At 38.0% G+C, this 14,503-nt stretch overlaps 1 protein-coding gene across 1 annotated transcript in view; it reads left to right on the top strand.

The window, feature by feature from the left end:
* Positions 1-1,772: 1,772 nt before the first annotated feature.
* Positions 1,773-14,503, top strand: part of LOC144373531 (cytochrome P450 3A9-like) — a 27,265-nt gene continuing 14,534 nt past the window's right edge. The window contains exons 1-6 of the mRNA XM_078036581.1: positions 1,773-1,858; positions 4,460-4,553; positions 7,306-7,358; positions 9,369-9,468; positions 13,200-13,313; positions 13,757-13,845. Of these exons, the coding sequence (XP_077892707.1) occupies positions 1,788-1,858; positions 4,460-4,553; positions 7,306-7,358; positions 9,369-9,468; positions 13,200-13,313; positions 13,757-13,845 (521 nt within the window). The 5' untranslated portion in view covers positions 1,773-1,787. The remainder of the gene's footprint in view (positions 1,859-4,459; positions 4,554-7,305; positions 7,359-9,368; positions 9,469-13,199; positions 13,314-13,756; positions 13,846-14,503) is intronic.

The raw sequence follows: 14,503 nt of genomic DNA, 5'->3' as shown, positions 1-14,503 counted from the left end.
GTGGGGTGTAGACATGATTAAGTAGAAATATGTGAAGGGAATGAAGGGGGTTTATGAGTAGGAAGTATAGTAAAATGAATCTCTTGGTTGTACATGATGTAGATTTACCTGGATTGTGTAACCATATATGCACATAAAGTAATACTGTATTATTCATTCTATTATTCTTCCCTTTTTATATTTTATTTTGAGAGAGGGTCTATCTAAGTGTCATAGGGCCTCAATCAATTTATGAGACTGGTTTTAAACTTGCAATCCTCCTTCGTCAGCTTTCAGAGTCTTGGAGATCAGAGCAAGGAATAAGTTTTCCTACTGCTCAAGATAAATTAGGAAAGACTATACCAAAATAGGTGCTGTGGGAGCTGGTTTTTGAAGGGTAAGCTGAAGTCTTTTGTGAGGCACAAAAACATTCTAGGTGCAGTAACCTGTATAGCCAAAGATTTATGGATGTAGCTTGTTTTGATGAAGGTCTCGTGTATTCTCATGTCATCAGCTATGGTGCTATGAAAAATTAAGAAAATTAAATGCTAATGGTTTTGCTTGAGTTCAAAAATAAAATATTAAATAACATTGACATTATTGATTACACAGTGATATATTTATTTTTTCACCAAACATACACTAAGCATACTACAGAAGTTTCAGGCCAGATACAAAATCTAGGTCTGGCCACTCACCCCCAAAATCAAACGCAAAGGGTAAATGTAAAAAGCAAGTAAAGAAATATAATCTGTGTATCCACCCCAGGAAGATATATTTTTAGGCATGTCTTCAAGGTGTGGAGTTGACCTGAAGGCTTTTATATAAGAATTAGAGCAGTGGGGAAGAAGTATGCATTGTTAAGCAATCTTGCCCAAACTGTAGTCTCATGGATCACTATCTCAGTTCTAGCACTGTGAGGTAGCTCCTGAGAAGTCCTAATCACTTGAAAGGGGTAAATTTTACTTACTGCTCAGGATGTTTATCTACCAGATATTGGATACTAGAAAGGCAATGTAGATGTCATGATATGATTCCTTTTGTTGAGGGAACATTCTCTTCATAGTGATCTGTCTACAAGACTCTGCCATTCCTGAAAGGAATTGAAAAATGAATGAGAAATTCTAGGTACCACTCTGGTGCTCTGAAGAAAACCTGCTTTAAAAGCTGAGGATCAGGGCTGGGGTTACAGATCAGTTGGTAGAGTGCTTGTCTTGCATGCACAAGGCCCTGGGTTCCATCCTCAGCACCAAACAAACAAAACAAAACAAAACAAAACCCCCAAAGCTGACAATCAAATGTCCCTACAATCTTGCCTCAATCTCCAAGATGGTATCAGATTAGGTATATTTGGGACTAAATATTCTTATTTTGCTAGTTTTTAGATAAACACTCCTTAAATGATTAACATGTCTTGTGCAAAGCTGCGTAGTCACAAATATTAGGTTAGTAAAGGATACCTAATGAAGGCAGAATACCAAGATTTATTCTTCTTTTAGTTACCCATTGGACAGCTGTTGGCCTCAAAGTTAGTGAAATTACCAAAGGAAGTTTGTTTAAGTCAATAGTTTAAAAGATCAAAGAGGAGAGTGCATGATTCTTTGTCAACTGCAAAGAGAACACCTGACCTCTCCAATTCCAGGAGATGCATAGGTGGCCTTTCCACTGGCCCCACCTCCTTTCCTAGCACATAAATTGGCCTCACTGAATTACAGCTTGACACCTTTTGGCAAAAAAAGCCCAAATAGCAAAAAAAAAAAAAAAAAAAAAAACAATTAAGAAGACAGAACTGCTGAAGAAAAGTGGTGATGGATCTGATCTCCAATTCTTCCATAGAGACCTGGGTCCTCCTGGCTATCTTCCTGGTGCTCCTATATCTGTGAGTAGCTGTCCAGTCTCCTCTCCACTGTTACCCTGGAGGTGGGGACCTAATCATGTTCCTCTTTTCTTTGTCTATTTGAAAGATCAAAAGAGATCATGGAATTGAAATTTCTATAAACACTTAAAAAGTTTCTATTGAGCATGCCTGGCCCCATCTCCTTTCCTAACACATAAATTGGCCTCACTGAATTACAAATTGACACATTTTTGGCAAAAAAGCCCACATAGTAGAAAAAAAATTCAGAAGACAGAACTGCTGAACAAATGGTGAGTTCTTGTGGATAGGGAAATTGGTGTTGAGATTTGTTTCTGGGGGTTATCTGATTGGCTCTGTGTTTCACCTAGAGGAATAAACCAGAATTCAGCATATACAGATAATTAATAACTATTATCACATGCATTGGGAACCTCACTCCCTTTCAAACTTAGGGAATTCTGGGGAAAACCAGTTTACTTGGGTTTTGTCTCTTTATCTTCTTGGATTTCTGCCTATTGCAGAAGACATGCAAGAGGACTATCCCCTGTGCATGTGGTGACTCCTGCCCCCTCTTGCCCCCAGCACCCTCTATATAACACACCAATTTCCCCTCAGACTCCCTGGAAGGTTGACTGCACAATTCCCTCTTTTTCTCCTGGCACTTTCCTCTCTTGTAAAACTCAATTATTTCACCCTGAAATTCACAGAACTGTTTTCTTGTAAATGATAAGTGTCTAGAGCAGAGAATACCTGACAGAAATTTTAATAAGTTTTATTCTTTCCTTTTGTATTATTTTTGCTCTCTCTGAGATATTAGCATCAGTAAAGAGACTTATTATCCCTCAATATGAAACAGTCTAGCAGCGTGAACAACATCACAAAGCCAAATTGGCTTTACTTCTTTTCCTTTACACTCCAACATAAACGCAGGAATGAATATCATCTAGTAGGGAAATTGCTTTTACTAATGGGATCCTGACATCATGAAACAGAGGGAAAGAGGTTATTTTGATTGTGGGTAGGAGAGATTCCACACAGGTCACATCTGACATTTGTCTCAATTTCACTCTTAAAAATAAGGAATCAAAATAGCATGGAAAATGAAAATATAGATCTGTCTTATTGTCTGAAAGAAAAGGTACTACTAATTCAGGGTGTTGTGGCAACATAATCCTCTCTCTGCAGACATTCTCTAGTGAATCAATGTAGTTTAATTTTACTGTATGTAATGACAGGATTTGTACAGAGTATGTGAAAACTATACTGCCTTAAAAATTCTCCTCCAAAGAAGCAGCAAGTTCTTATTCAACTGTCTGGAACACATTATGGATTCTTATTTTATGTTGCATATTGTCTGCTCTGTCATCAGGACTGTAACTAAAATTTGGAAGGTCACCTTCTATGTAGTTAAAAGGAATTGCTGGGCATGTTGAGCTATTTAAACATGCCAGACTTTTCTCTTCTGTGCTACTATGGGGCAATCTTTGCAAGACTGGTTGTTTCGTGATTGAAGTAGCTGCCAGGAATCTCTTGTTCACCATTTTTCCTTTACCTAGTCTTTCATCTATTATCAATGCTGATAGGGGTGAAGATTTTAGGATCCAGAACCCTCAGGCATGGGGATGTGAACATGACACATCTGTGTTGCAGGTTGGCTAGCCCAAGGAAGCACCAGCCTTTGTGGGTTTTCATACAAGGAGAGTTGATGTATAGAGGCAATACAAAAATTTATTTTATGATTGACTGCCTTGGTAAACATGAGCATGCCTAAATCTATGCTGCCATCTGAGCATCACCAGTTGGAGGATCAGACTCAATGAGAGGAGGAATGGCCTGGAGATGATTCCTCAGTCATTTATTCCTCACAGTAGCACTAAGAGTCTAAGGAAACTCAGCCTTCCTTCTTGCTCAAGTCACTTAGATTGTCTGACAATGGACTTGGGTGACACTCAACTTAGCTCACGTTGGTATAAAGCCAATGGAAGTCCCAGTTTTCTTAAATGTCACATTTGTCATTCAACAGAAATAAGAATACTATGACTGCTTCCAAATATCCATGTGAAGTCAAATTTAAAGAAGGGCTGAATGCTGAACCAGAGACATGGCATAGAAAGAAGGAAAAGTATGAAAGGTTTATGACCAAATTGCAAAAAATAATGTTACCATAGGTTCTCAGTGGACACTGTGTGCTTGAATGGATTTGGTTACTCAAAATCTCATAATGAAAGGCATGTCAAAGCATTGGCCCTTTTTTACTAGGAATCTCTACGTTAAGGAAAGGTTAACATACCAAATACACATAGCAACTCTGATGCTCTGGCAGAATGCCAGCCTGACCTTCTCAGGCGCAGTCAAGGCTGGGAATGTTTATTAAGAACAAACCCAGTTATTGGGGCAATGAAGACTCAAGTTCTTTTACCAAATCATTGTGCCTCTTGTGGCAGGAAGTTATCTCTAAGTGGTGTTGGAAAACAGAATGTGCCAGTTGGAGTTTTTGTTGTTATGTATCACTGACATGTTACCTATCTCACTGCCTGGTCCAGTTTCTAAGTCAGAGACTGGTCAGGACCTTATCTATAGAATGACAATCAGGGTGACCCGGCTTTCTATTTCACTTTATAGATATGGAACATACTCTCATGGGCTATTTAAGAAGCTGGGAATACCTGGGCCAACACCTTTGCCTTTATTTGGAACTCTTCTGTACTACCGCAAGGTGAGTGTGCTTGAGCTCCCTCTATTTTATCTCCTGAGTACAAATGCCAGTTTAGTGTCATCAATAAAAATGTTTATCTTCAAGAGAAATTTAGTAGTTTTTATCCTTTGAGAAACAATGTTCAGGCCCCTCCTGGAGCATGGGCAGGTTTTCCCTGGAGCTCTGATGTCAACTCTTCAAGAGCCTCAGTGGAACAGCTTGGATCTCTCGTACATCTGCATTTGATCTTCATGATGTTGTTCAGACTTTGAATTTTTCATAAAAATGATTTTTAACTTGCTTGGTGCACATTTCCACGACGATTATATTGTGCTTAGTATTTGAGCAAAAAATCTGTGAAAGAGGGCATGGTAAACACCTTCAAACATTCCTATTCTTTGCAAGGTCTCATGAGTCCCTTTGTAAATTAAAAATGAAACTACAATTTCTGAAGTACCCCAAGCATTCATAAGTTGACAATTTGCACATAGTTAATTTTTTAATATGTAAATACCCTGTGGTTATTTCCATGGCTTCACCCAAGTTTTACTTCCTGTGACATATTTGGAGAATTTAACAGATGAAACGACAGCATTCTGCATTTCTTCTTATCATTCAAAGATAGCACCCTAGCAGTGAGTCTTAGCAACAAATAAGTATGAATGAGATAAGTTAGCCCTTGTATATGGATTTCACATAATTAAACACAAGATGTGTATTGTTTTTTAACAAAGGCAGTATCACATATGAAATGAACAGTAATCACATGATTTAAAAAAAATTTAAATTTTTAAACTAAATACAAGGTAACATGTTCCACAAGAAATGTGAATTTTCATCAAGCCTTTGTCATTAACCCGTTTAGATATCTGACTCGGGGCCTGACTCTTGACAGAAATTTATGAGCTCAAAACCAGAGGCCAGAAAAAAATGCTACACTCTGCTCAGATTATCTCTTCCAAACACTGAGGCTTGTTTATCATACTCTAATTCTATAATTCTGAGCATAATTATAGACCCCCCTGAGAATTATAGGCCCCCTGACACCCTGAGAATTCCATTCTGCTATTCCTGCTGAAAAGGCATTATTTTCTATTTACGCTTTCCAGATAAACAGTATACTAGACAGGCTGTAAGATCCACATAATTGGGGATCTCCCTGTGCATCATGAAAACATCATCCCTGAAATATAGCAATAGGAAGATTTCTTTTTAAGTGTTAGAAAAAAAAACTTAGAGCAAGTACTTAATTTGTTGACTCCCATGGGTAGGAGTTGCATCTCTCCATCTTTTCCACTTTGATCTGGAAAAACAGAAGGTGACTCCATTTTGGCAATCCTTACTTGTTCTTTCTCACTCCACAACATGCATGAGAATCACTGTTATGGTCTTGGTATCCCTCAGAAGCTCATCTATGAGGAAATGTAAGAAAGTTCAGAAATAAAGTGATTGAATCGTGAAATCCTTAATCTACTCTATACTATTTCCTCAGTAAGGATTAATTGGGGGCAACTGTAAGCAGGTAGGGTATTGTTGGAAGAGGTGGGTCACTGGGGGCCTGGCTTCAGGGCATACATTTTGTCCCTGGTTAGTGGAGTTTCTGTCTGATTCCTAATGCCACATCCTGAGCTGCTTTATTCCTTCACACTCTTCTGCAATGCTATTCTGCCTCACCACAGACCACAGCAACACAGGAAGCGATGTATGAACTGAGACCTCTGAAAATGTGAGCCCAGTAAATCTTAGTTTTCTACATGGTTCTTGTCAGAGTCACAGTAGTGAAATAGTCAGCTAAACTACTCACATCAACATGGTCAACTTAGAGGTGACTGGTGCCTTGAACTTCCTCATTTCCCCAGTATTCTACGGAGATTCATGAGAGAAATGAAAAAAGATCTGGGGATGAATGAGTGAAGTGGCCTTGAGAATATCCCTGGGAAACTCACTCACTTTTTCTCAGCTTTGATTTTTTCACATCCAGGTGGAGGGAATGACTCAAATTTGGCAGGATTTCAAAACAGTCCATGCACATGAGAAAATGATACAGAAAACTAGACTTGCTTCATATTCATACTCAAGGACAATTAGTGAAACTATATCACACACCTGTAGTCCCAACCACTCTGGAGGCTGAGGTAAGAGAATCACAAATTCAAGGTTCATAGGAAACTTGGCAATACCTTGTCTAAAAAAAAAAGAGGATAATTTCTTCAATATGTACAATACTTCAAGAAAATTCAAGATGGACTCTAAATTCCCTTTTCTAATATGCTGCAGTCTGGCTGGGCACAAATTAACCAAGCCGCCACAAAGCCTTGTAGGTTCAAACAGCAACTCTTTATTCTGGAACTCTCACCAGCACTCTACATACACTTCCCAGGAACACACTCCCTCCACAGGGCTCCACGCAGTCAATTCTCTCTGAATCCCAAGAGAACTCAACGGGAACTCAAAAGTAGCGAGCACCAGAGGCAGCAGGATCCGCTCTAATCCCAGAGCCACCCTAATCTCAGAGCAGGGTCATCTTTTAACCATTCCCTTCAGCAAAATGCCAGGCATCATTCCGACTAAACTGTGGCTCTCAACACTAATATCCCATTTATTTTCTCTTCTTTGCCTTTGGATGACTTAGAATAAGAGCTTCCCTCTAACTGCCAGTTATAGACCATATTCCAGTCTGATTTCAAGGGATTCTAAATATTGGTTCATGAATTAAAAGCAGGGTTCAATATTTTCAAAATAACAATATAAATTCTCTTGTTTCTCCACCCAGAGTTTTTGGCAGTATGATGTCCAATGTCATAAAAAGTATGGGAAAATGTGGGGGTGAGTGCCACGTCCGGCTAACGGGAACCGAGTCCGGCGAGAGACATTGAGGTTAAAAAATTAAAAAATCACAGGACACCAAGGTTCTTCATCCAGGAGGAGGCATGTGTGCGCTTTATTGCCAAATTTGTTCTCCTTAAATATCTTTTGTAACAGGGGAAATGACTCAAAGGCGAGGAGAAAAGAGTAATAACTGTGTCCTTGGGTTATCGTCATGTCCCCTTTCAGGAGGCTCGAACAGGTCAAGCTGTTCCGAGAGACACATATGCTCGAGGTAGATAAACTGGAAACTGCAAGCCTGTATCACGGCCTTGTGAGCTGGCCACCTGCGTCACGGCCTTGTGAGCTGGCCACATTGACATGCAGAACAAGGAATTGGGGGCTGGGCCCCGGGGGACAGGGAAGGCCTGCTACCAGCAGGTGAGTATTTTGGAAACTTCCCTTGAGTAGACTTATTAAATGAGGCACTCCAGGGCAAGAGGACAATGCCAGCCCAGAGCTATTACTGGGAATTGATTACATAAAGCTTTTAGAGGCTCCTCCTCCTGTCAAGAGTCCCATATTTCACCAGATGTCATGGTTCATGGACAAGAATGTCATACTTTTGACTTTTCTCAGTCTCTGATGACCCAAAAACTCTTGGCCTCACCTTCTCTCTAGTGCCCAGCCTCTACCCCCTTTTCCATTTTTTTCTTCATTAGGAGCCTTTAATACTGCATAGGAGACATTAAGTCAGACCTTCCTAAAATGTTCACCATGCATGGCTTAATCTACTTTCAAGATTGTCACATTGAATAAAAGTGACCTTTATATAAATTTTGGGGTTATTATGTACATTTGAAAGAAAAGAGGAGACAGAGATGAACAGATTGGGAAATGATTTGACCTCTGCTTTCTTTTGTTTTAACTTTCTCTGCAAGTGTGAAGTCTTGGAGATTTCATTTGTTTTTCCCTGACAATTAGGAGTTTTCACTAGAAGTATACACAGGGATTTCTCTGCCTACCTCATTCTACTGACTTTCAAGAATAGACTTCCAGTACATTTTAAACCACTGTGTTTCCATGGGCTTATGTACTTCATAATCTGCTAGGGTGAAAACAGCTAATTTCAGTAGCCATTTTCTTAATAATGCTTGATGAAAGCAGCTCCAGAGGTATTATTGTAGTTATTGTGTTCTATAAGCAAGTGGAAGAAGGCTTTGCCTCTTCCTCCCTCTTCATCGTCTCTCATCAAGTCCTCAAAACAGCAGAGCTGACCACATCATCCTACCTAACTGGCATGGCTCATAAAGGCCATGTTGTTGATTGGAAAGAGCACACAGGGCTGAGTCCCCACTGATACAACCTTAGCCATCTCTTGTATCTTAAGCACTTGTAAGAACTTAATAATTTACTTGTCTATTTTTCTCTAATTTAATATACTTTCACATCAGAAGAAACAATTAAAGCATAAAAAGAGAACCTTCAGAAGTGGATAAAATCTTTGCCCCCTGAACTTCATTTATGGTGTTAATATTCACAATATTAATAAGCTTAACACCAACAAAACAAATAACCCAATCAATAAATGGGCAAAATGACTGAGCAGACCCTTCTCAAAAGAAGAAATACAAATTACCAATGAATATATGAAAAAATGTTTAACATATCTCCCAATTAGAGAAGTGCAGATTAAAACTGCACTGATTATAAAATATTTTTAAATACAAAATTATTAGAGAATGAGGTAGAAAACATGTACGCACCATTTAGACATCTCTGACCAGGCTCTTCTTATAAAGAGTTTCTTTATCTTTAAATATCCCTTCCCTGCTTCAGGTACATGACCTTCATTTTATATGTCCAGAATGTTCTTGTGTGTCATTACCTAACTTGAACTTGTATCTAGTGTCACTGTGCATTCTACAGTCAGGCATACGGATTATGGAATATCAGTTTGGATTCCTGGGTGTTGCTCTAACTGAAGAATATGTCTTAGTAGGTTTAATGAGCTCTTCTTTCCCAACACAGATTGTATGATGGTCAACAGCCTGTGTTGGTTATTACGGATCCAGAGATGATCAAAACAGTGCTGGTGAAAGAATGTTATTCTGTTTTTACAAATAGGGCAGTAAGCATTAATTTTTTTAAATTTCTTTTTTTTAATTGATTTTTTAAAAATAAATTACAGCAGAATGCATTACAATTCTTATCACACATATATAACACAATTTTTCATATCTATGGTTGTATATAAAGTATGTTGACACCAATTCATGTCTTCACACATGTACTTTGGATAATGATGTGTATCACATTCCATCATTTTTGCTAACCCCCGCCCCTTCCCTTTCTCTCTAACCCCTCTGCCCTATCTAGAGTTTATACATTCCTCCCATTCAACCCCTCCCTAACCCATCATGAATCAGCTTTCTTATATCAGAGAAAACATTTGGCATTTGTTTTTTTGTGGATGGGCTAACTTCACTTAGCATTATCTTTTCCAATGCCATCCATTTATCTACAAACACCATGATTGCATTCTCTTTTATTGTGGAGTAAAATTTCATTGGGAATATATCCCCCCCCCTTTTTATCCATTCATCCACTGAAGAGCATCTAGGTTGGTTCCACAGTTTTGCTATAGTGAATTGCGCTGCTATAAAACACTGATGAGGCTGTGTCCCTGTAGTATGCTGATTTTAAGTCCTTTGGGTATAAACCAAAGGCAGGGATAGCTGGGTCAAATAATGGTTCCATTTCAAGATTTCCAAGGAATCTCCATACTGCATTACATATTGGCTGCATCAATTTGCAATCCTACCAACAAAGTATGAGTATGCTGCTTTCTCCCTATGCTCGCCAATATTTATTGTTGTTTATCTTCATAATAATTGCCATTCTGACTGGAGTGACATGATAGTGGTTTTGATTTGCATTTCTCTGATTGCTAAAGATGATGAATAGCTTTTAATATATTTGTTGATTGAGCTTATATCATTTTCTGTGAAGTGTATGCTAAGGTTATTTTTAAAAATACAAATATTTATTGATTAAATTTGTGTCTTGGAGTAATCACAGCTTCACAGAAATTAGCTCCAAAACTGTTCAAGGAAGTTTCATAAAACTTTTCTTCTGTTTTTCCCAATTGACATGCTTTGAATATCATATTACTTATCTCTGAATGTAGTCTATTCCTGTTATTAGAGTAACCAGAAATTGACATTGATATAATCCACAGAACTTATTTAGATTTCACCAGTTTTATGTGCCCGTGTACATAAGAGCCTATGTACATTTGGGCAAAATTGCTGCTGTGGATAAATCCATATAATCATCAGCTTTCTTGGGATATAGTGATCCCCAAGGCTCCCTCTTGCTAGTCTTTTCAAGTCCTGATGGGTCACTTGTCTTTTTCTCTTAACAGCGTCTCCATAAGAGCAAGTATTGTCTTTTATGGGGGACGCTAATACATGAAAAGATTTGCCTCTAACTTTTATGTTGTTCTTGTTTCTCTCCTAAAAGTTATAGACTTTACAATTTACATAAAAACCTATGATCTATGTAATGCTAATTTTAAAACATGGTGAGGGTTCATTTGTTGTTGTTGTCTTGTTTTGTTGGTCTGTGGCTGTCCAGTTGTTTCAGTACCATCTTTAGAAAGACTGTTCTCCCTCTGATCATTCTGTTTACACCATTGCAAAGCATTCATTTGGGCTGAGAGGGTGTGTCTATTTTTCACTCTGTTTTATTTTAGTTGTGCCTGTGCTCTTCTCTCCATTGTGTTTTTTCTTGCAATGAGTTTCATTACCACTTTAAGTACCAACCTTGGGGGGGATGGTGACTATGTTAATAAAGCAAAGGAAAAAATATGTTATCATCTTGGGGCCAGGGTTGTGTGGTTCAGTGGTACAGTGCTTGCCTAACATGTGTAAAGGGCTGGGTTCAGTCCCCTGCACCACATAAAAAAAATAAAATAAAAATATTGTGTCCATCTACAAGTATATATATATATATATATATATATATATATATATATATAGACAAAGAAGTTACCATCTTAACTTTTCTATGCATGCATTTGCCCCTTAGTTCAAAAAGATGTGACACCTCATCTGGGGGAGTCCCTAGTATTATTATCAGAACAGGGAAGACTAGTGGCCTCTCTCAGTGGGTTTTATTGTAATGAACTGGTCTTTGCTTCTGGCTTGTTGGTTTTTCTGATGAATTCATAGCCTCAGAATGCTGAGCTGACTTCTCAAACTCCTGTCTCCTGGTGTGTTAAGTTAGCATTAGAGACTATCATACTGTTTAACTCCTTATTTTCTGTTATGTTTGTATGTGGTGCTGAGGATCAAATCTGGGCTGCATGCATGTCAGGCAAGCGCACTACCGCTTGAGCCACATCCCCAGGCCTCCCACTTTATTTATGTTGGTTTTTTAATTTTTCATACAAATTCAGAATAAGTTTGTCTGCAAAAACCCACTTGGTGAGATTTTGATAAGAATTCAATCAAATCTATAGATTACTTTGGAGAAAATCTGTATCTTTTCTGGGTTGAATCTTTCAATACATGTTATGCTTCTCCATTTCTTGAGATTTTCCTTAATATCTTTGATCAACATTTTATACTTTTCTGCATAGCAATCCTGTACTTGTGTTTATATCTGTTCCTAATGTGTTTCATTTTCTTTGGAGTGACAGTGAATAGTATTGTGTTTTTAATGTTTTTTTTTTTTACATTTCCCTTGTTTTTATATAGCTTGTTTTTGCATGTTAATACTGTATCTTACAACCTTGGTGAACCTATTTATTAGTTCTAGAAGTTTTAAAATATTCTTTGAGATTTTTCACATTGATAATTTTGTCCCCTGAAGACAGGGTCACTTCAGGTTCTTTCATTTGCAATTTTTATGCCTTTTTAAAAACATTGTCCCATTGCTCCAGTACAAATTTAGAGTATAGTAATATTGGATAAGAATGATAAAAGTAGAAAACTATACATTCTTCCTGAACTTAGGAGAATAGATTCACCATTTCACCAGTAAATGTTATGTTACCTTAAGGTTTTGTTGTTGGTTTTGGGTTTTTTAGTATATAGAGTCTGTTTCAGATTGAAGAAGTTTTTTTTTTCTTCCTAGTGTTTTGAGCTTTCATCATGAATGAGAACTGGATGTGTACCTTTATAAATAAAACACAGTGTTGGAAGCTGAATGACAGCTTCCAGCAGGTTGGATTGACAGGCCAGTCTCAAGCTGGGAAACATAATTATCTTTCCTTTTCCTTCTGTCCCTCCATGTTTGTGTAGTGGGAGATGATTCAACAAAAGTGCTTCCATATAATTGCATAATTTTTTCAGAATTCAGAAGAAGTTCCTAATATTTTAAGTTATTAGATACTATATTTAAGTGGCTATATCCTGGCATCCCTTGCAAGACATTTATGCTGTACATATATGGAAAAGCATAACTGGTCTAGGCAACCTAGTTTTCCAAGGTTATCTGGATGACTGTCATCAATCAGTTTTTTCCTGTGCTGCCTGTATAGGATGCCCTAGGTCATAATGCTCTCTGTACCCTGGAAGAACAGTTTACCTACCATGAGGGGTCTTTGTATTTACACAGCAGCCGTAATATAAATACTGAACATGCATCTGGTGGCTGGGTACCCCCTCTACCCTCACAAGAGAAGAGGAATTTGGGATAAAAGTTTATGGAGCATCTAACACAGGGAGAGCCCCCTAGTAGACACTCAGTAAATAACTGATTAAAAAAACTGATGCCTGTTTAACAAGTTCTCTACAATGTGGAGACTTCCAAAACATACCTCATACAAAATGTCTTTTTTTGTGTGAACTTCAGGTAGTTTTGCCATTGGGATTTATGCAAAAAGCTCTATTTGCAGCAAGGGATGAAGAGTGGAAGAGATTTCGAGTCTTGCTGTCACCAGTGTTCTCCAGTGGGAAACTCAAGGAGGTAATAAACTAAGAGGACTTTAGTTAAAAACTTAAATAAGGATTTGGGGATAGGACATGTGTGAGAACATCATCGTTTTCCAAAGAATATTTCACTAAGTTTGAAATTTCTAATTAAAAAAACTAAAAGTAAATATCAGAAAGATCAATACAGTAGAAGGAAGGGAACAGAGGGAAGAAAGAGAGGAGAGAAAGGGGAAGTATTGGGACTGAGTTAGAACAAATTATTTTCCATGCTTTTATAATTATGTCAAAATGAAACTTATTCTTATGGATAAATAAAAAGAACTAATTAAAAATTTCAAATGACCTATTGTCTTTATATCTAGAAGAGATATTATTTTATTCATTATAAATATCTCATACTTTATAATCCTGGGAAAACCAGAGCCTCGGGGACTCGATTCTCCTCTAACTGTGGGTGAAGTTGTGTTTTGTGCTTAGAAGATCCCCATCATTAACCAATATGGAGAAGCATTGGTGAAGTACCTGAGCCAGGAAGTGAAGAAAGGCAAGCCTGTCACTGTGAAAGAGTAAGTAGCAGGCAGCTCTGTGGTTCTGAGCTGTTTTAAGACCTTCCAGCACCCTGCCAGGGAACTGAAATTACGACTGTTGAGCTACCCCCTGACCAGACAAAAGTAAGTGTGTGCTGTCACAACCACAATGGGCCACACAAGGAGGAGAGGCTCCTAGGATGAGGCAGGGTGCTGGGACATCTGTGTACAAAAACAGAATTAGTTTATCTGCTTGATCGTCAATGTGGATATTATGTAAGTCAAAACACATATTTTACAATGAAGAACATAATCACTCAGAAGTTGAGGGTAGAGCCTAGGGAATGTTGGATGGGGGGAAGTTTCTTGTACCTATTGAGCAGGGATAGAAAGATATAACACAGAGCTAGGGATGTAGCTCAGTGGCAGAACACTTGCCTAGCATGTGTAAGGCACTGAGTTTGATCCTCATCATCACATAAAAATAAACTGATAAAATAAAGGCATGCTGTCCTCTACAACTAAAAAAAAATATTTAAAAAAAATTAAAAAAGAAAAATACCATGCAGGCCATGGAACAACAAATCTCTTCATGGTTGCACTGAGAATATCAGCAAAATACAAAATATGAAATATTCTCACCACTTGTTCCTCCAGTCTCAACAGAGATAAGGTCCTGAAAGGATATGGATTACAA

Source organism: Ictidomys tridecemlineatus, unplaced genomic scaffold (assembly GCF_052094955.1).
Source record: "Ictidomys tridecemlineatus isolate mIctTri1 unplaced genomic scaffold, mIctTri1.hap1 Scaffold_42, whole genome shotgun sequence".
Taxonomy (NCBI): Eukaryota; Metazoa; Chordata; class Mammalia; order Rodentia; family Sciuridae; genus Ictidomys; species Ictidomys tridecemlineatus.
Note: the sequence above shows the minus strand (reverse complement) of the source record. Positions and strands in the feature narration are given on the sequence as shown.